The sequence below is a fragment of the Lolium perenne genome, chromosome 7 (genome assembly GCF_019359855.2).
Source record: "Lolium perenne isolate Kyuss_39 chromosome 7, Kyuss_2.0, whole genome shotgun sequence".
Taxonomy (NCBI): domain Eukaryota; kingdom Viridiplantae; phylum Streptophyta; class Magnoliopsida; order Poales; family Poaceae; genus Lolium; species Lolium perenne.
Genome location: NC_067250.2, coordinates 301,468,569 through 301,490,889, shown reverse-complemented (window position 1 = coordinate 301,490,889; position 22,321 = coordinate 301,468,569). Strand labels below are relative to the sequence as shown.

The following is a 22,321-nucleotide window of genomic DNA, read 5'->3' as shown; positions in this document are numbered from 1 at the left end:
CTTTTTTGTTAGTTTGGCCTTGCCTTTCCATTCTCCACATGCTTTTCACAAAATTTGATGTCATGGTGATCAGAACTAAACTGTACACACATGTGTGGATGCAGCAGAGCCAACAATGGCTGCAAACGCTGAAGCAACCCACTCTTCACATTAATGTACCAAGACAGAAGGCTGCTAGCTATTAGACATTTATAATACTAGTATGGACAATCACGGACGCGGAGAAAGTGCAGGCACTATTTTGCTCGTAGCACCTTATCTGTTGATAGATGGGATTAAATCGCTGATTACATTTAGATGGGCATCGCCATTCCTTCTTAGGGAGGGACCAACACAAGTTTCTACTAGACCATATGAATGACAAACAGAAATAGTAGAAACTAAATCATCCTCAAATCTCAGAACTCTTGGACCTGCTACGCATCAACACTTTCTCCCATGGACAGACTCTTGACAAGATCGGCCAGCACCAAAGGGCAGCTTGCTGCGAGGTGCTCATACCCCTCCGTTGCGAAGACCGCATTAAGGATCGCAAGAGTGCTGACGATGAACTCAACACATTTGGCCTTGAGTTGCGAGCAATTGTGCTGCTCGGCTAAGACCAAAGTCGTTGCCGCCGTATCGACAATGGGGCTTGCTTCAGTACAACCCCCCCCCCCCCCCCCCCAACCAAACTCAGTTTGGGTTAAGTGTGAGCCCTCCGAAACCCATATCTAAACCCGGTATACCCATACATCGTATACGTATAGAGACTACATCAACGATCTCCATCAAAACCTCCACGATCTAAACATCCTCCTCTAGCCGATCCATCGCTGCCGATCAGGATCGACGTCGGTGCCGATTAGGTCCGCCGCTGCTGCGATCTAGTCCGCCACCCACTACACCTCCGATCACCATCGTCTCCGTCTTCTACCCACTCATTTTCGGCGTGAGTGTCGCAGCTCAAACTGGCGAGGTGACCGCCAGTCGCGAGGCAACCGTGCGCCCGTGCCACCGACGGACTGACCGGACCAGAGCGCCAGCCTGTCCGTCCATGTAGTTCCAGATAACAGAGAACAACCAGAATTTAAGCCGGCCTGTCCGGCCTTGTAGCACCAATGAATCTGTAGTTACAGAGGAGTAAATAAGGAACGGAGTAGCCAGACTTGTCGCCGGCCTTGTAGTACCAATGAATCATTGATGGGCTGGCCGGCCGTGACGACCGGCATGTCATTGCTTTCATCCTAAACATGCCGGACAGTCTGGAAGAAGGTCCGCCGGCTTGTCCGGCTGCACACCGCGCCGCCGCATCACACTTTCTGCACGCCGCCGTCTTGACTGATCATGCCGGCGAGCACCGATCGCTATTCCTCGTAGCCGTCATGCCGCTGTGTTATCGTGCCTCCCGCCGCCCACCGGCCAGCATCACTCGTTGTCCCTCATAGCAGGCACGCCGCCACGTTGCTATGCCTCTCGCCAGCCAGGCAGCAATTCTGTCGTCCGGCAAAGTCGGCGCGGATAAGGCAAGGCACGGTGTGTTACTCGTATACCGTATTCGTACAATTTAATTGGGCCATACGGGTTTTGTATATGGATACATATAACAATTTTGTATTAAAAGTAAAGGGGTATCGAGCGATCTCAGCCGTCCTTGTGTTTGAGTTTGCCAAATTTTAGATTGAGTTTGGGAGGTGGGGGTTGTACCGGAGCAGACACCATCGACAATTATGCCTCCGCAGAGCTTTATTTCGCAAATCAGTTTGAGCCTCTCCATTCCGTACCTGTCAGCGGCTGCAAGAAGATGCTGAGCCAACGTCACCACAGCTTCCAGCTCCTGGTCGAGCTCAGGCACGGTATCGGTGTAGATGAAATGAAGCAGCGCCTTGAACACTGCCGCCTCCATGTACTCGAGCTCGACGAGCCACGAGGAGTTCTCCTTCATCTCTCCAAAGAACTCTGCCATGAATACCGGAGACCTTGCAGAGAGTATTAGCTTGTGCGCTGCAAAAGATTCGCCGGACACGATAAACAAGACATCCGCCCCGGTTCCACTCTGCAGGAGTTCACTGAAGTGTTGGTGCAAATTGGTTGGTGGAAGTGGCGGGATCACTTTTATTGCCGGGATAGTCGGTACAGGTAACTCCTTGAGCACCGTGATGCTGCATTCCACAGCCAAAGAATCACCGATGAGATAACCAGACTCTGGCAGGTCATACCTCTCCATGAGCACGACTGGAGCCGAGCAAGCACAAGGGCGGTTGAATTCCCTCGAGACGCTCCTCTCTTGGGATGGTTGAAGAACTCCGCTCTGATCAACGAGCCGGCAGGCAAAAGTGGCCCTGATCGGATCGCTCCTCGGCCGGGGTTCGCCGAGGAAGACAAGGTCCAGAGCAACCCACCTTGTTGAATGTCCCCATTCCAACCTTTCAAAAATAAGTTCGGGGTTGGGAAACAATGGCTCGCCATACCCAATCCCGAACTTGGACGTTGCAGGATAAAGATGAATGTCCCAATCGCATCCACCGACGTTCCATCTAGACTTGATGCAGCCGTCTCTGCCCATGGTGGTGCTCGCGCTGTAGGCGTCGATCTTTAGCAGCTCCACCGCGCGCGCAGCACCGGTGAGGTTTGTGCTGGAGCTGGCCATGGTGACAATTCTGGGTAGGGGAAGAAGTGGGAATATGGGACGCCGGCCTCGTGAGCCTTCAGGGAAATGGCTGGAGTACGCCGGACTACAGTGTATGATACTGGGTTGCGATGTGAACCGGCGACGGCTCGGGGAGAGTGCGACGCATCTTACGATACACGTTGGAAGTTGAAAGAAACAGATGAATCCATTAATGCAGAATGCCAACAATCACCGCTCCTATGGTAAGGGTGGTTATTAATCGCAAAACATTGGGCGTAGCTACAATTGATAAGCGAATTCTGCATCGATTGGTCTGTCTCTGTCGTTGTTTCCAACGTCCACGGGGGCGTACCCGAGCAGAGCAGTCGTGACTTTCCAAGAGCATCTCTAACCTCCCTCAAACCGCAAACGGTAAATACACGTTTACTGGTCAGAAAAAACGCTTTACAGTTTTGATTCTCAATCATGCAAATTTTCTTTACATTTCATTTGATTATGGGAAAAGTGTGAGAGAGCAGGTGCTCTGCGCACCCTCACACTTTTTGATTTTCTCTTTTTTATATCTCTCAAATTATGTGATATTTTGATTTGATTTTTTTGCAATTCACTAAAAGATAACAAATGGAATGAGACAAAAATAGCTCGGAATTTTTTTGTGCAATTTTAAATTTCAAATTATTTAAAATTCAAAATAAATTCTTGAAATATATATTTACACAATGAAATAAAAAAATCCAAAATATTTTTCCCATGTTCTAATTGTTATGTTTAAATGATCTGCAATTGTTTTTGTTCAAACATTGTGTGGTGCGAGAGATACAAAAATGAGAAATTGTTTGAGAGGGGAAAAAAAGAATTTGCACGAATCTTGATGCAGTATACACGGTATAGATACGGGTGCTCACCAAGCACCTGCTCCAAAAGTCCACTCTCTTTGATTATACATATCTCTGAGTTGTAGCCAATCCGAAATTTTTGAGGACAGCAATGGTAAGAGGCTTACGATTCAGTAATGTTAAGACTTAAGAGGAGGATCATTCAAAGTGTGGCACATAACCATGGTTCTTATGCTGGGAGTTCTTTTGAACACCATGTACATCGATCTCACAGTAATACATTTGGAAAATAACTGCAATCTAATCATGTTAGTACAGGGTAAGTGTGCTCTCGCCAACAGCTGAACCATGTCATTGCTGCGTCCCACAGGAGACAAAGTTTGGGAAGGGGGAAAACTGAAGCAAAAGCCTATTCTTAAATACTTGCAACTTCTTCCAATGCATGACGACCGTGATTTCTTAAGAATAATGTTGCAACATGTGTGTGTACAACTAACAAAAGTACCACTGTTTTCCGTAGCATAAGTTATGTTCCTGAATTTCTTTGACTTTCAAGAAATCTGTAGCTGTTAAGCCTTGCCCACATCCACATGGACCTGATCACGAAAATACCAACCTGCACAGGCTTCAGAGGAGCATAGAAGGAAATCCACCATCCAGAATTGCTAAATCCCTTCAATCTACACAGAAATTTGGGAACTCTGTTTCATTCCCACAAATAATATATTGTTGCAGAGCAATCTGCAAATAAAATCAACACCCATGAATGAGGATGTTGTGGAAAACATACAAAACAAACACCAAAAGCGTTCAGGTGTTGACTCTTGGTCTATGTAATCGATACGTGGCACATAACATAATTACATCAATACAAGGCATCTATTTTTTAAAGGACATTGTTAGATAGAATTTTCTTTTGTTATTCCCAAATGTGATGATAAGGTGAGAAACCCCAGTATACAGACTGAAGCACAACCACTATTATGTGGCTGTAGCTCAGATAATCTTTTCTGCGCACACTCATCTACCGCATTGTCAATGCTTGCCATCGGCGAGCACAAATTCACAACAAACCATTTAGCACAAAATTACATATCAAAGTGAAAGGGAAATACAAGCAAACTAGTTGCCCACAAAATATACAGATGTACATAGAAGTATTCCTAAATTTTATTGAAAGACAGGCATATAGCATGCTCAAACAGATACAATACCATGCACCCTCACCTCTTGGCCCCGAAGCACCAAGATATGCTTCAACTTCTTCTCCCACGCCCAGCCTTGAAAAGGTCATTTCAGGCAAGCTCAAACAGATACAATACCATGCACCATCAACTCTTGGCCCCAAAGCACCAAGATACACTTCAACTTCTTCTCTCCCGCGCAGCCTTGAAAAGTTCAATCACGACCAGAGGGCAGCTTGCCTCTAGGTGCTTATACTCCTCGGTTCGCAACACCATATCCAGAGTGGCAGAAGTTCTAATAATAAACTGAACACACCTCTCCTTGAGCTCTGGGCAGTTATGCTGCTCGGCTAAAGCTAAAGTTGTGGCTGCTGTAAACACATTGATGCCACCAGAGAGCTCACCGACACAAATGAGCTTGAGCCTGTCCAGTCCATACCTGTCAGCAGCAGCAAGTAGATGCTGAGCCATCACCGTCACCGCCGCCTCCTTCTCTCTAAAACAACCCAACCTTATAATATCCTTTCTATCCTTTCTTTCCTTTTGCGCTTGTATATAGCCATCTACCATCCCCAAACTAATCCGCTTAATCCCGAACTCTGTGTCAGCGTAGATGGCCTTCTCATCGGCCGCGTCCTGCTGTTCGAATTCTGACACAGTGTCGGTGTAGATGAATTGCAGTAACGCCCTGAATACCGCAGCCTCCATGTCCTGAATCTCCACACTTGGCGAGCACTTCTCCTTCATGTCTCCAAAGAACTCGGCCATAAATACAGGGGACCTTGCGGCGAGTATGAGCTTGTGCGCAGCAAAAGACTCGCCGTCCACCAGAAACGTGACGTCTGCTCCCGTCTCGCTCTGGAGGAGTTGAGCGAAATGCTGATGCAAGTTAGACGATGGTAGATGCAGTTCTTTAAACGGGACTGGTGGGATATCTGGTAGTTCCTTGAAAACCTCAATGATGCATTGCACACTAAAAGAATCATCGTCATCATCGATATAGCCCTCTCCCGTTAGCGCAATTTTTGCTGAGCTATCTTGGGGCTTCCTGAATATTATTGTATCATGACGTTCATTGCATAGCACTCGTCTCGGACCGACCAAGCCACAGCGTAGAGTAGTCCTCACGGCGCGCCCCCGGGGTTCACTAAGAAAGATAAGACGCACTCCAACGAACCAGTCCAAACCCGTTGAATTCAGGACGCTTGGATATACACGGATTTCCCACTCGTACCCGTCGAAAATCCACTTGTATTTGAAGTAATCGTCACTGCTCATGTCATGGATCATGCTGTACCCCTCGATCTTGAGCAGCCTCAGCGAGCGCACGACTTCTGTGAGGTTTGCGCCGGCAATTTCCATGGGGAAGGCCGGAGAGTCAGAATCGAAGTTTCTTGTATGCCTGACACTGTGACAGATCAAAAAAAAATCGAAATGGTTGAGATCAAATGTTTCTCCGTAGGAAGTAATGATTCTCGATTAACAAATTTTAGACAGGTGATGAGAAAGGACGAGGACAGGACGACTCACCGCGCCACCGGAGCAGAAGCAGTCCGCTCGCGACGTGCTTCTTTTGAGCGCACCACGGGAGCGGGGCCTTGCTTCCGCGTCGCACCGATAGAGGAGACGACGGTAACAAGGCGGGTCGGGTGGTGTCCCGCCGGCTGGATCGATCCGGCCAGATCGGTGCGCTTCAGCGGCCGGATTAAGGCGCCGACGAGCCAGACTCGCTCTGCCTAGTGGAGAGAGGCGGCGAGGGAGGGGCGTGGAGTAGAGGCGATGTGTGGGGGGAGTAGAAGAAGAAGAAGACTGTGCCGGCGGCTGGCGTTGACTGTGGGGAGACGGGGAGAAGTGGAAGGTGACTCAAACGATTCACTCAGCTCCACTTGAAAAGAGAAAATGTGAAAATAAAGATACATTTACCAAAGATATTCTCTACCAAGAAAGGGAAAATCCCCCGCCATACGACCTAACTTTTTATATTTTGTGTGCTTATCTTTAGGATTTGCGGATTTTTTTTAATCTTCACGAGCTTCGCTCGATTCAAGAGTAGCGACTAACGACGATGAGACTGGACCGAGAAGTCGACGAGGCTGATGACGGCGCCGACAAGTGTGAGGAAGAAATTTAGGGGTTAACGCGTAGGGGTGACAAGCCGACACATGAGAAAAACTTAGGGGGAAGGGTGCTATGCCGGCCTAAGACATGTCGCCCTCTAGACCTGGAGATATGTTAGGGATGCAACAAACCAACGGTGGTACGGGGTGTAACATGGCGGGTGAGTGGGGTGGCAGTATAGGCGGGGCGGCACCCTAGCAAGGGAAACAACTTGTTTGGCTAGTGCCAGTCATCAACGAGCCCGTCTGGTGTCATGATGACATGGACCCAATGGAAATTGGGACTAAAGATAACCGAGATCCACATTATTAGACGGATAGTCTAGACACCCGTAACTTTTTGGTTCTAGGGTACTACGCCTATCTTGATAATCGAGGATCGCAAGAAGAACATTCATTCAAGTCATATCGAGCATATACAAAGAGAAAATCGAGGATCGCAGCACAAACATTCAAATCACCACACTAGATACTCATCCGCACCAAAACACGATACAGAGACTTCGACCCTAGCATGTCGACCGGAACCATGGCCAGGACATAAAGTCTCCATCCCAACCTACCATACTGACCAAAGATCGTGGCAGAAGGCACATAAACAAAAATAATCTGGTCAGCCAAATGCACCTGATCACACCTTCACAAAATCCTCAGCGAGTCATTGGTGCCAAAAATAATGCCACCACCAGGTTCAGAAAAGTCAAAGAAAATTTCACCATGGGTAATTCCTAACGCCCTTCAATTTCTACAGGAATCATATGCCAACTCTGTTGCATGTCCACAAATGATATCCAAATTCATGGATCAGGAACCTTTAGAAGGCATACAACGCAGACACCACTAGTTTTCAGTTGTTGGCTCTTGCCATAAAGTTTTTTCGATATGGAAGCATCGCTCCGGCCTCTGCATCAATAGATGCACACAGCCATATCTTTTATTAAAAGAACGAAGTTCAATAGTGTACTTATTACAATCATATGGAAGCTAAGGCTGTAACAATAAACAGCCACACAAAGATGAACAGTAAACAAAATCTATCCATCTTCAATCTTGAATCCTTCTAGTGTGCCGCCATCCAGTAGCCTGGAAATAGCAATCCTTCTAGTTGTTGGCTCTTGCCATAAAGTATGTACAAATAATCTACCTTGAGACTAGCATTGTCAGATATAACTATTGTTATTGTTATTCCCGAATTTGCTGACAAGATGTTCGTAGGAACTGCCATTATAAATAATGAAACACACATCAGGATTGCGTGGGTGCAGGTGAGATAATGACTCTTAAACATCACTTAGCAGAAGGTTCTTGCCAACCCCTGCACACACTGGCCACTGACAAGCATATACAAGGACATAAACTAAATCTTGAACCATTTAATTAGCCCTAAATTACATTACAGTGAAGGGCACTGGAAGCAGTAGAGTTGCACATAACGCTAGTCAGGGAACCACAAGTTACTACACACATAACAAGCAGACAAAGACGAACCTAGCTGAGCTCCAGTTCATTGGAAAGACAGGGCATAAGTTAACTAGACATGACAAGCACAAACCATAGACTATGCACCGCCATACTTTGTACCTCAAGTAGCACCTAATTATGCATCAGTTCTTCCACCCACGCGCAGACTTGACTTGAGGAGGTCGGCAAGCACCGAAGGGCAGCTTGCTGCGAGGTGCTTATACCCCTCGGTTGCCAGGACAGCATCAAGAACTGCAGGAGTGCTGACAATGAACTCAGCACACTTAGAGCAGGTCTAACAGACCCCGTAAAAGGGGCAAACCCGTATAATAACTGCCAGAATACGGGTTTGAGCTCTACCCGGCCGTCTAGCAGACCCCGTAAAAACGGCCCCCGCTTCAATTTTTGCTGTTTTCGATTACGGGGCGGGTCTTCGCCCCTTACTTGTACGGGGTGGGAGAGCAAATACAGGGCCAACCCCCCACTCGTGGCGGGCTGAAATTTCAGAAAATCTAACCGTTTCGCGATTTGCCTCGCCGGAATCCGGCTAAATTCCGGCGAACTGCAGCCGGGGCGGGGCTGGGCGAGCACCGCCGGGGCCGGCGCGAGCACGGCCGGAGCGGGGCGGGGCTGGCCGGAGCGAGGCGGGGCGAGGGCGGTCGGGGCGGGGCGAGGGCGGCGCGGTCGGGAGCGGGGCGAGGGCGGCCAGGACCGGGGCGGGGAGAGGCGAGGGCGGCCGGGGGCGGCGCGGCCGGGCCGGGGCGGGGCGAGGCGAGGGCGGCCGGGGGCGGCGCGGCCATGGCCGGAGCAGGCGAGGCGGCGCGGTCGGGAGCGGGGCGGGGCGTGGGCGGCCGGGGCCGGAGCGGGGCGAGGAGAGGGCGGCCGGGGGCGGGGCGGGGGAGCACGGTGGCAGGCCGGGAGTTGGCTAGAGGAAGAAGATGAGGGGAGTTTTTTTTTTGATTCGGCATATTTTGGGAATATTCTATTTTACAGTGTGAGTTTACCGGTTCTGCTAGATTGGACGTGTTTTTGGCTGGTGAAAAACGAATACAGGGCCCTCTACTCGCGTTTTAAGGGGCGAAAAAATACGGGGCCTGTTAGACATGCTCTTAGCCTTGAGCTGCGGACAATTGTGCTGCTCAGCCAAGGCCAAAGTTGTAGCTGCGTGTCGACGGAGATCCCACCGGAGAGCTTGCCCTCACAGATCAGCTTGAGCCTGTTGAGCCCGTACCTGTCGGCGGCTACAAGTATATGCTGAGCCATTGTGGCCACCTCCTCGAACCGTTGATCAAGCTCAGGCACGATGTCGGTGTAGATGGTGTAGATGAAGCGAAGCATGGCCTTGAATACTGCCCTGTCCATGTCCTTGACCACCACATGTCCCGAACACTTCTCCTTCATCGGTCCAAAGAACTCCGCCATGAAAACCGGTGACCTCGCAGAGAGTATGAGCTTGTGTGCAGGCAAAGATTCACCCGACACGAGAAACGTGACGTCCGCCCCGGTTCCGCTCCGCATGAGCTCACCGAACTGCTGATGGAAGTTGGTGGATGGTAGCACGATCTCTTTTGTAGCAGCTGCGATAGTTGGTATTGGTAATTCCTCGGGCACTGTGATTGTGCATCGCACTGTCAGAGTATCATCCTTGAGATACCCTGATGCTGCTAGTCCTCCTCGACACATGAGCTTGAGCAAATCCGAGCGTTCTTTGGGACGGTGGAACCTTTTCATCACACTCTTTTCTTGTGACGGCATAATCTTTCCTGTTGGATCGATCACCTGACAACCTAAGCTCGCCCTTGAGCAGCTCATGCGGGATCCACCGAGGAAGACGAGCTGCAGTGCTACCGCAGGAAGGTCGTACAGGTTGGCTGCAGGGTAGACACGGATCTCCCAGTCGTACCCACAGACGTGCCATCTGGATCTGATGTTCTCCTTACTTTTCATGGTCGCCGTCGTGCTAAAGCCTTCGATCTTGAGCAGATGCACCAAGCGCGCAACACTAGTCACTACGGGAAAAATTGCCGCTGCCGTGCAGGCAATCATTGCCGTGAGCCGCTGCACGGCAAAGAAATCTTTGCCGTGCGGGGCAAGCAGGACGCACGGCAAAGACGTACCGCACGGCAACGATTTCTAGCAGCGCACGGCAACGAACAGCCGCACGGCATACTCTTCAGTGGCGCACGGCAAAGAAGCTTTGCACGGCAAAGCCTAAGAAGCACGCACGGCAAAGAAAAGCATCACGGCAAAGATCCTGCACACCGCACGGCAAAGTAAAGATGCACGGCAAAAGGGTCTGGACGTTGCCGTGGCGCACCCTTTGCCGTGCGGCAAGAAAAATTGCACGGCAAAGGGGCCTTTGCCGTGCGACTCCTTCTTTGCCGTGCGCCATACTTCATTTTATTGGTTTTTTCTTTCTATTTTATTTCATCTCATACTTATATTTTTTTTATTAGTTTCACTTTTTGATGAATATTTATTAGTGTTAATTAAGACAATGTGCACTACAAAATTACTCTCCATGTTCATCCCCCACATATATCAGGGTTTCGGAGCAATTAATACGCGCTTCGGAAAATCTGCTAAGTGTTATCACCCAAATGTGAGGAAAGTCACACCGGGGAGCTACTTTTGCACCATTAGACCTTGCACCACACTTTGACACATAGCATAGGCCCACATGCAAGATTTGGTGGGGTTTCGGTGTTCCGGCGTGCCCCGGCGGGTCTACCCCCCTAGATTTCTCCGCGCGAGGGTGCACCAATGTAACTTTTCATTCTTTTAGGTTTGTTTAGTACATATACACATGGAGAACCAAGATTGGGACCCTTTGGCACATATACCCGTAGCTAGAGCCATTATCACACGATCGAGGGTGTGCCTGATCTACTGGTTAGGGTTAGGTGTAGGGTTAGGGATAGGGTTTAGGGGCTAGGGCTAGGGTTTAGGTTAAAGGTAAGTATTTATGGTTAGGTATAGGTTTAGGGTTTAGGGTTAGGGTTAGGGTTTATGATGCATGGTTCTGCAGCTCCGGCGTCGTGGTTTAGGGATTTAGAGGGGTTTAGGGCTCGAAGCCTCCCCAGTTTAGGGTTTAGGGTTTAGGGGAGCTACTTTTGCACCATTAGACCTTGCACCACACTTTGACACATATCATAGGTCCACATGCAAGGTTTGGTGGGGTTCCGGTGTTCCGGCGGTCGTTCTCCCCCTCCTCCCCCCAAAACAGTGGAACGCGTGCCCCGGCGGGTCTACCCCCTAGATTTCTCCGCGCGAGGGTGCACCAATGTAACTTTTCATTCTTTTACGTTTGTTTAGTACATATAAACATGGAGAACCAAGATTGGGACCCTTTGGCACATATACCCGCAGCTAGAGCCATTATCACACGATCGAGGGTGTGCACGATCTCTTGGTTAGGGTTAGGTGTAGGGTTAGGGCTAGGGTTTAGGGGCTAGGGCTAGGGTTTAGGTTAAAGGTAAGTATTTATGGTTAGGTATAGGTTTAGGGTTTAGGGTTAGGGTTAGGGTTTATGATGCATGGTTCTGCAGCTCCAGCGTCGTGGTTTAGGGATTTATAGGGGTTTAGGGCTCGAAGCCTCCCCAGTTTAGGGTTTAGGGTTTAGGGGAGCTACTTTTGCACCATTAGACCTTGCACCACACTTTGACACATATCATAGGTCCACATGCAAGGTTTGGTGGGGTTAGGTGCTCGGCGGTCGTTATCCTCCTCCCCCCCAAAGCAATGGAACGCGTGCCCCGGCGGGTCTACCCCCTAGATTTCTCCGCACGAGGGTGCACCAATGTAACTTTTCTTTCTTTTAGGTTTGTTTAGTACATATACACATGGAGAACCAAGATTGGGACCCTTTGGCACATATACCCGCAGCTAGAGCCATTATCACACGATCGAGGGTGTGCCTGATCTACTGGTTAGGGTTAGGTGTAGGGTTAGGGCTAGGGTTTAGGGGCTAGGGCTAGGGTTTAGGTTAAAGGTAAGTATTTATGGTTAGGTATAGGTTTAGGGTTTAGGGTTAGGGTTTATGATGCATGGTTCTGTGACTCAGGCGTCGTGGTTTAGGGATTTAGAGGGGTTTAGGGCTCAAGCCTCCCCAGTTAAGGGTTTAGGGTTTAGGGGAGCTACTTTTGCACCATTAGACCTTGCACCACACTTTGACACATATCATAGGTCCACATGCAAGGTTTGGTGGGGTTCCGGTGCTCCGGTGGTCGTTATCCCCCTCCTCCCCCCAAAACAGCGGACCGTGTGCCCGGCGGGTCTACCCCCTAGATTTCTCCGCGCGAGGGTGCACCAATGTAACTTTTCATTCTTTTAGGTTTGTTTAGTACATATACACATGGAGAACCAAGATTGGGACCCTTTGGCACATATACCCGCAGCTAGAGCCATTATCACACGATCGAGGGTGTGCTCGATCTACTTGGTTAGGGTGAGGTGCAGGGGTAGGGCTAGGGTTTAGGGGCTAGGGCTAGGGTTTAGGTTAAAGGGTAAGTATTTATGGTTAGGTATAGGTTTAGGGTTTAGGGTTAGGGTTAGGGTTTATGATGCATGGTTATGCAGCTCCGGCGTCGTGGTTTAGGGATTTAGAGGGGTTTAGGGCTCGAAACCTCCCCAGTTTAGGGTTTAGGGTTTAGGGGAGCTACTTTTGCACCATTAGACCTTGCACCACACTTTGACACATATCATAGGTCCACATGCAAGGTTTGGTGGGGTTCCGGTGCTCCGGCGGTCATTATCCCCCTCCTCCCCCCAAAACAGCGGAACGTGTGCCCCGACGGGTCTACCCCCCTAGATTTCTCCGCGCGAGGGTGCACCAATGTAACTTTTCATTCTTTTAGGTTTCTTTAGTACATATACACATGGAGAACCAAGATTGGGACCCTTTGGCACATATACCCGCAGCTAGAGCCATTATCACACGATCGAGGGTGTGCCTGATCTACCGGTTAGGGTTAGGTGTAGGGTTAGGGCTAGGGTTTAGGGGCTAGGTCTAGGGTTTAGGTTAAAGGTAAGTATTTATGGTTAGGTATAGGTTTAGGGTTTAGGGTTAGGGTTTACGATGCATGGTTCTGCAGCTCCGGCGTCGTGGTTTAGGGATTTAGAGGGGTTTAGGGCTCGAAGCCTCCCCAGTTTAGGGTTTAGGGTTTAGGGGAGCTACTTTTACACCATTAGACCTTGCACCACACTTTGACACATATCATAGGTCCACATGCAAGGTTTGGTGGGGTTACGGTGCTCCGGCGGTCGTTCTCCCCCTCCTCCCCCCAAAACAGCGGAACGCGTGCCCCGGCGGGTCTACCCCCCTAGATTTCTCCGCGCGAGGGTGCACCAATGTAAATTTTCATTCTTTTAGGTTTGTTTAGTACATATACACATGGAGAACCAAGATTGGGACCCTTTGGCACATATACCTGCAGCTAGAGCCATTATCACACGATCGAGGGTGTGCCTGATCTACTGGTTAGGGTTAGGTGTAGGGTTAGGGCTAGGGTTTAGGGGCTAGGGCTAGGGTTTAGTTTAAAGGTAAGTATTTATGGTTAGGTATAGGTTTAGGGTTTAGGGTTAGGGTTAGGGTTTATGATGCATGGTTCTGCAGCTCCGGCGTCGTGGTTTAGGGATTTAGAGGGGTTTAGGGCTCGAAGCCTCCCCAGTTTAGGGTTTAGGGTTTAGGGGAGCTACTTTTGCACCATTAGACCTTGCACCACACTTTGACACATATCATAGGTCCACATGCAAGGTTTGGTGGGGTTCCGGTGTTCCGGCGGTCGTTCTCCCCCTCCTCCCCCCAAAACAGCGGAACGCTTGCCCCGGCGGGTCTACCCCCCTAGATTTCTCCGCGCGAGGGTGCACCAATGTAACTTTTCATTCTTTTAGGTTTGTTTAGTACATATACACATGGAGAACCAAGATTGGGACCCTTTGGCACATATACCCGCAGCTAGAGCCATTATCACACGATCGAGGGTTTGCCTGATCTACTGGTTAGGGTTAGGTGTAGGGTTAGGGCTAGGGTTTAGGTTAAAGGTAAGTGTTTATGGTTAGGTATAGGTTTAGGGTTTAGTGTTAGGGTTAGGGTTTATGATGCATGGTTCTGCAGCTCCGGCGTCGTGGTTTAGGGATTTAGAGGGGTTTAGGGCTCGAAGCCTCCCCAGTTTAGGGTTTAGGGTTTAGGGGAGCTACTTTTGCACCATTAGACCTTGTACCACACTTTGACACATATCATAGGTCCACATGCAAGGTTTGGTGGGGTTCCGGTGCTCCGGCGGTCGTTATCCCCCTCCTCCCCCCCAAAACAGCGGAACGCGTGCCCCGGCGGGTCTACCCCCCTAGATTTCTCCGCGCGAGGGTGCACCAATGTAACTTTCATTCTTTTAGGTTTGTTTAGTACATATACACATGGAGAACCAAGATTGGGACCCTTTGGCACATATACCCGCAGCTAGAGACATTGTCACACGATCGAGGGTGTGCCTGATCTACTGGTTAGGGTTAGGTGTAGGGTTAGGGCTAGGGTTTAGGGGGTAGAGCTAGGGTTTAGTTTAAAGGTAAGTATTTATGGTTAGGTATAGGTTTAGGGTTTAGGGTTAGGGTTAGGGTTTATGATGCATGGTTAAGTATTAATGTGTTAGGATTTATGGTTAAGTATTAATGTGTTAGGATTTAGGGTTAGGGTTTAGGGTTAGGGTTATGATTTAGGGTTATATGATTTAGGGTTAGGGTTATGATTAATGTGGCTAGGTTAATGGGTTAGGATTTAGGGTTAGGGTTTAGGGTTAGGGTTATGGTTAATGTTAGTGATTCCGGTGCTCCGGCGGTCATTCTCCCCCCCACAACGGTTTGTGTGCCCCGACGGGTCCCCTAGATTTCTCCGCGCGTGGTGAACCGGATTGAATCACACATTTCTTGAAAAACATGAAACATATAGTATTAAATAATACACATTTTGAAAAACAAGTTTAATATAATTTACAAATAAAACTTAATGTTATTGATAATTTACAAATAAAACTTAATGTTACAAATAAAACTTAATGTTATTGATAAAAACTTAATAACAAATAAAACTTAATGTTATTGATAGAAATGTTAAAAATAAAATAAAAATTCTTTGCCGTGCGTAGGCGCACGGCAAAGAAGCCTGCCGCACGGCAAAGGCAGCCCTGCGCACGGCAAAGATGCCCCGCACGGCAAAGGTGCTTTGCCGCACGGCAAAGAAGCCCGCACGGCAAAGAGTGTGGATAAGGCCATGGTCGGGACGGCCTGAGCCACAAAACGCTGTCCTCCCCATCCTCCACGCACGAATTCCTCCCCATCGACCTCCCCACACACGACGCCGCCGCCGCCACCTCGACCACGCCGCCGCTGCCCGGCCCCACGACCACGCCGCCGCCACCTCCTGCTCCTCCCAGGCGCCGCCGTTCGCCCCCACGACCACGCCGCCGCCACCTCCTGCTCCTCCCAGCCGCCGCTGCCCGGCCCCACGACCACGCCGCCGCAGCCCCTTCCCCCGGCCACCTCCTGCAGTCCTCCCCCACGCCGTCGCCGCCTCACGCGCACGCAGTGCAGTCCTCCACCACGCCATCGCCGTCCCGCGCGCCGTGCAGTCCCCCCCACGCTGTCGCCGCCCTTGCTCCTCCCTTGCCGACCCCCCAGCAGCGCTGGTCAGCTCCGGTAGCCACCACGCCCAGCCTCCCGCGCCCAGCCTCCACCGCTGCTGCGCCCTGTGCCTCCCGAGCCCCTGCATATGTAAGGTAATTTTAGCTAGTGTTAGATATAAATGATTTTAGTGTGTAGGATTTTAGTAGCTAGTGTTAGATTTTAGGCGTTGTTTGGATACCGAGTTTATAGAGAACCAAATTTTAGGCATCGACAGGTTCGCTGGGCCATGAATCCACATGCTCTTGGCCTCTTGCTCAACAACCACGGCGGGCGACAAGAAGCTCTCCGGCTCGCCGGACGTGCTCGCCGGATTTTAGTGTAGATGATTTTATTGTATAGATGATTTTATTTAGGGAATTTCATGTTCACTTGCATGACAATTTTATTTTCTTGCTATGCAGGTGAAGCTTTGAGGTGGACACTGGGGGCGGCGTCGTGGGGGTGTTTGACGGGGGGCGGCGTCCCGAATCTTCTTCGACGATTCTCTCACGCGTCTAGGGTATAAATCTCCGGCCCTCCCAGCTTTACATGTACCTAGGTTTTTTTGTGTCGAGATCACCAAGTCTGTCGCGATACCTAGGCGTCTCTTCCAGACCGTAAGGGTTACGCGGATAAATATGCATTAGTGGTCTCGCATATTATGAACCGTAACTCTTACGGCATTTATCGGGACAGCCGGCGGATGCGTAGTTGGGTACGTTCTCCCTGCTCTACCCCGATCCGAGACAGGATTTCGGTAGCGCCTCCCCGTTGTTCTCCGGATGCACACCCCTCTCGGCTTTTTGCCGAGACGTGTATCGGGAGAGCAGCGGGGAGGTGCTGCCGAAATTCTGTCTCGGATCGGGGTAGAGCTGGGAGAACGTACTCAATCTACGGATCCGTCGGCTGCTAGGAGCCCACCTAGTAGAGTTTCAGGTTGATGCACGCGTAAAAAAAAGATATGATGCATTTATTTCCTATTTGATATATAAATGATATGTTCGTCTGTTTTGTTGCTGATTAGAGGATGGATAATCGTGGCTGGATGTACGATGGCAGAATTAGTCAGTGGAACTATACTGATGAATGGGGAGAAAAGACCGAGCAGTTTGTGGATAGGGCGTTTTCCATCCCTAGCAGACCTATAAGAGTTTGGTGCCCTTGTAGTAAGTGCGCTAACCAAAAGGCACAGGACAAGGACACTATGAGTATGCACCTGATCAAGTTTGGGTTCACACCATCCTACAAGATTTGGACTTACCATGGAGAAAAGGCAAAGAAACGTGCTAGGAAGGAGGTGCGGCAGATTCAACCAAGGGGGGAATATGACACTGGTTTTGATAGGTGCTTAGAAAACTTGGCTAATGGTAATGTGCCTGAAAGCTCTCATGTAGAGGTGGAGACACCTCAAGATGCGGAGACAAGTGAGGACCCGGAGGAAAACACAAAGGAGTATTATGAGGCTCTGTTTACTTCGCAGAAACCCCTACATGAAAATACAGAGGTTACCCAACTAGATGCCATCGCTCGCCTTATGGCCTTGAAGTGCCATAGGAACTTGTGCAGAGATGGGTTCGATGAACTTCTGGTCATCGTAGGCAGCCTTCTGCCGAAAGGGCACCTCTTGCCGCAAAACTTCTACTATTCGACCAAATTGCTCAGCGACCTTAAGATGTCATCTCAGCAGATACACGCATGTCCAAAGGGATGCATGCTATTCAGAGAGGAGCACGCTGACACAAATTATTGCATCAAATGCAATTCCTCTAGGTACTTTGAGGTAGACCGCAATGGTGATGGTCAGAAGAGGTAGACCACGATTGCCAAGAATATCCTCCGCTATCTTCCAGTTCTACCGAGGATCCAGCGGCTCTTCATGACCGAGGATACTGCCCAGCAGATGAGGTGGGCCGTGGAAGGAAACAGATACACCGACAAGATGATACATCCGTCGGATGGTACTGCATGGAAGAACTTTGTCAAGAAATTTCCACTGAAAGCAGGTGACCCGAGGAGCGTAGCAGTTGCGATATCAACCGATGGGTTCAATCCATATGGTATGTCGGCTGCAGTATACAGTTGTTGGCCAGTGTTTGTTATTCCCATGAACCTCCCCCCTGGCGTCTGCATGAGATCAGAGAACATGTTTGTGTCGATGATAATCCCAGGGCCCAAATACCCGGGTAAGAACATGAATGTGTACCTGGAACCGCTGGTGGATGACTTGGTTCGTGGCTGGGAAGGTCGCGGGATCCGAACATATGACGCATCAAAGAAGGAGTACTTCGATATGTATGTGTGGTACCACACGTCCCTGCATGACCTGCCAGCACGTGCTTTGTTCTGCGGGTGGTGTACACATGGGAAGTGGCCTTGCCCACAGTGCAGACATGCCGTTACTTTCTTCTGGCTAAACAAGGGAGGCAAGTATTCATGCTTTGATGAAGCTCGACAGTTCCTTGAGCGGAGACATGCATACAGGAGTGATGTAAAGAGTTTCAAGAAAGGCCATGTTGTCCGTGGCCCGAAGCCAATTCTGAAGACCGGGACGGAAATCAAGGCCGAGTTAGATGCTCTTCAGCCTAGCCCTGATGGGAATGGTTTCTTGGGATATGGGGAGACACACCAATGGACTCACAAGCCGTGCTTATGGAAGCTCCCTTACTTTGAGTTTCTCGAGCTCCCGCATAACATTGATGTAATGCACACCGAGAAGAACATCAGTGAAGCCATTTGGAGCACGATTGTGGACACTGAGAAGACGAAGGATAACATAAAGGCTCGAATTGATCAAGAAATGTGGTGTGATAGGCCGGAGTTGAACATGCAGCCACCTAATGGTGCCAAAAAAACTTGGACTAAGCCACACGCTCCGTTCTGCCTCACAAAGGCCCAAAAAATGGAGGTCTTCCAATGGATGAAGGACTCCTTGTTTTTCCCCGATGGGTTCGCAGCCAACTGGATGAGGGGCCTGAACATTGAAACGCTGCGAGTACAAGGACTGAAGAGTCATGACTACCACATATGGCTTGAGCGGATAATGCCGGTGATGATTCGAGGCTATGTCCCTGAGAAGACTTGGCGAGTGCTAGTGAAGTTGAGTTTTTTCTTCCGCCAGATTTGTGCTAGGGAGTTAGTGTTGCGGTCAGAAACCCACCGGCGAGCAGCGACGGGCAACACAGGAGAGCCGGGAGCAACTTAGGGCTGCGGCTGGCCCTGGTCCCTCCGAGCGACGGCCCGCAAAGACTCCGGCACGCACGTCCGATGCTGGTGCAAGGGCGTGCCACCTGACCTATACCTGGTCAGGAAGGTGATGGAGATGCCTCGCTTAGTTTCCTGCATGGCATACACGTAAACATTAAATACGAGCCTCGATCGGCTCTCAGGTTGTCCTGTGAATCGGCACAAGGAGCCGATCCACCCATGATTCGTACGAGGTGTACGAATATATGGTGGTCCTGCTTGATCAAGATAAAGCTAAAACGATCTACGACGATTTAGGGTTTTCACCGCATAATCGGAACGTCCTACTCGTGATTGGGCCTCGCGGCCGCGCACGGTGATCGTAAGCCGATCCTAGAAAGGGCCTAAAAACCAACACGAGGTTGATCCCCGGAACGTCCTGTCTAGGGCTAGCAAACTACACCCTACGCGCCGCTGGATCCTCCAACCCTTTGTAAGGCCTAACTATGCAGATATTAAACTAATCCTTGAAGAACAAGGAGCAACCATAACGGATCGGATCTACTAAATAATGATCAAGCGGGGTGCCGCTCCTACGCCTAAGATAGGCGTAAGGGCGGCTAGATGTCTAAGGGTTGCACGACGATAGCATATGATACGAAGAACAATGCTAACCCTAACACATCTAAGATAACTACGTTGCTCGCCATCAAAAAGGCTTCAGTACGAGCAACGCATGAACAACGAATAAACTTATCGCCTAGATCGCAAGATGCGATCTAGGCAGCATGATGCTTACCCGGAAGAAACCCTCGAGACAAGGGAGTTGGCGATGCGCCTAGATTGATTTGTGGTGAACGTGATTGTTGTTTATTTCATAAACCCTAGATACATATTTATAGTCCGTAGACTTTCTAACGTGGGAATAATCCCAACCGTGCACGAGCCAAACTCTATCTAATCGATACGTATCCTACTATATTACAGATACACGGGCCAACTAGCCCAAACTTTGCACACAAGGCCGATTCACATATATTCTTCCGTATATAATCTTCAAGCCCATCTTGATCGCGGCCCACCTCTGACTCGGTCAAATTCTGGTGATAACACATGCCCCCCTGGTTTTGGAATTGATAATTCCAAAATCACTCTGCTTTTTCTTCGTCGGGTCATGTCGTGGCAGAACCGTCGCAGTATCCTTCATCATGATGCCTTGCCTTCTCAACTTCTCCGCGTGACCTGGCAGTTTTTTTTTTTTTTAGGCACCACATCCTCGGAAACTGCTGTGGCATTGAATTTCCACTATATCCCCTTTTATTTAACCGCTCCAAACAGTTCGCTTCCGCATCCCCTTCGCATTAGCACTCCAAAAGCCCTCCTGCGCCACCATGTCTTCTTCCTCCTCTGCTTCATCGGATCTTTCCACCCAGTCCTCCTCTTCCCGCGAGCCGACGCCGGAGCAGAACTCGGAGGAGGTCCATGCGGCGAACACCCGCCGTGCCATCGAGGCCGGGGAGGAATCCAGCCATGATTTCTCCGTCTGGTCTGAGGACGACAAGTCCTTGACCGACGGGGAAAGTGATCTCCGCTTCCTCGCCGACGGGGAAATGGAGGAGGAGAGCGATGACGATCGCTTCTCCTGCGATGACTTCACCTCTCCCGAGGAGGAGGAGGAGAAGGAGGAGGAGGAGGAGGACGACGACACTTCCTCCGACGAGCCGCCGGCCAAACGCTTCTGCCCCTGGCCGGGGAACCTCAGCGACTTCGACAGCGATGATGACAACGCTGATGAGGAGGATGAGGATAATGAGGGCCCGGCCGGCGGCCGCTGGAGCAGCGACGACGAGCCCGCCGGGAGTAGCGCCGACAGCGGCGACGACGGCGACGACGAGGGCAGCGACGACCCATAGATAGGACCATTAGCATAGGATCAGTAGTAGTAGACGGGGCAATGTATCCCCTAGTACTTCCTTTTGAGAGCAATCAGCTCTTTATGTAAGAAATCTTGCTTATCAATGAAGAATTTCCCCAATTTGATTTTGCCGATTTCCCTTGAGCCAATTTAGCCGATTTCCCCTCATACTGATTTTGCCGATTTGTCCACTTAGCCAATGCTTAATGAGCCGATAGCAACACATCGGTCCTTCACAAACCATCCTTCAATTCTTCAGCTGATGTCCTTGAGATCTGGTGGATAATGTAGAGTTTTCAAAAAAGCCCTTAAACTCCTCCCACCAGGTCCAGTGATCCTCTTCTGCAAGAATTCACCATTTTTGAAGAAGGTTGCGACGAAGGATCAGCCGATGACACCCCAATCGGCTTCTAAAACAGAGCATCTATCGGGCCAGCTGCCCCCCGAGCCTCAGCCAAGGCGAGAATACTGGTGAGGATGCACAGATCAGACACAAGGCTTTGAACTCAGGTAATTCTGAGACAGCCACCCTGCCGATTCAGCCGCACTTGATCCCATCGATCGCCTCTTCTTCTGTTGCAAGCCGATATTGTAGACGAAACACCAACGGCTTAAAGAGCAGAAGGCTACCTTGTACGCCAAACTGACGCTTCTGACAGTACCGCTAACCTGGCGCAAAGGGTTGGAAGTCCTTGACGAGAAGGTTCAGGCACCAACATCGGCTCATTGCAGCCGAGGAAGCTCTCATTGTTCACTCCTTCGAGGACGCAGAAGGCCTCACAGCTGAACTGGACTTGGTGAAGATCTGCGTCTTGAACAAGCAACAAGTAGATCCTGAGTAATTGTACTAGAGTCGATGGCTATGCATCGGCTTCGTTTCTTAGTTCTAAAGTCGATGTCCTTGCATCGGCTGTATATCATGAAATTTTTTTTTACTGGCCGATTTTTCTATCGGCCCCCAACATTTCACTGCACACATGTTCATCTGCACATGTTCATCATGTTCATCTGCACATGTTCATCTGATTAGGTGCCCCCCGAGCCGAATCTGTCAGGGAACTGCAGATATCGGCTCTGTAGTTAACCAAGGCACTGTACTTGCACGTCGGCTCCGGTAGGACCAATGTTGATTTTTCCTAACTCATCAGCCGACATAAAACCGCTGCCCAGTAGATCGATGTTGAACACAAGCAGAACATGTGGTGAGGATAATTTTGGCCGATTGCTGGAATCGGCCTCCATATTGATCGAAGCGCTCAATGAAGGCTTTGCAATGTCCCTCCATATATCTTTGGGGCCGATCCCAAGGATCGGCCTCGCCACGTTTGTCTGTAGGTTGGTTCTTGCTACACGGTCAG

At 49.9% G+C, this 22,321-nt stretch overlaps 2 protein-coding genes and 1 pseudogene across 4 annotated transcripts; all 3 read right to left on the bottom strand.

Annotated features, from left to right (window-relative positions):
* Positions 1 to 283: 283 nt before the first annotated feature.
* Positions 284 to 2,738, bottom strand: LOC127314711 (BTB/POZ and MATH domain-containing protein 1-like). The gene is made up of 2 exons (XM_051345226.2): positions 1,699 to 2,738; positions 284 to 637 (listed from the first exon to the last, which is right to left on the bottom strand). Exons 1-2 carry the CDS (start codon positions 2,627 to 2,629, stop codon positions 417 to 419), a joined length of 1,152 nt encoding a protein of 383 aa, XP_051201186.1. The 5' UTR covers positions 2,630 to 2,738; the 3' UTR covers positions 284 to 416.
* Positions 2,739 to 3,844: 1,106 nt separating this feature from the next.
* Positions 3,845 to 6,496, bottom strand: LOC127311996 (BTB/POZ and MATH domain-containing protein 2). Of its 3 annotated transcripts, none has more exons than XR_011749584.1 (3): positions 6,162 to 6,496; positions 4,675 to 6,039; positions 3,845 to 4,188 (listed from the first exon to the last, which is right to left on the bottom strand). XR_011749584.1 is itself a non-coding variant. In XM_051342473.2 (2 exons), exon 2 carries the CDS (start codon positions 5,991 to 5,993, stop codon positions 4,812 to 4,814), a length of 1,182 nt encoding a protein of 393 aa, XP_051198433.1. In that variant the 5' UTR covers positions 5,994 to 6,039; positions 6,162 to 6,495; the 3' UTR covers positions 4,480 to 4,811. The 3 variants fall into 3 exon arrangements, 1 of the variants encoding a protein (XP_051198433.1); XR_011749585.1 differs by having other exon boundaries at positions 3,845 to 4,127; XM_051342473.2 differs by lacking the exon at positions 3,845 to 4,188 and having other exon boundaries at positions 4,480 to 6,039; positions 6,162 to 6,495.
* Positions 6,497 to 8,280: 1,784 nt separating this feature from the next.
* Positions 8,281 to 16,996, bottom strand: LOC127315118 (BTB/POZ and MATH domain-containing protein 2-like; annotated as a pseudogene).
* Positions 16,997 to 22,321: the final 5,325 nt, after the last annotated feature.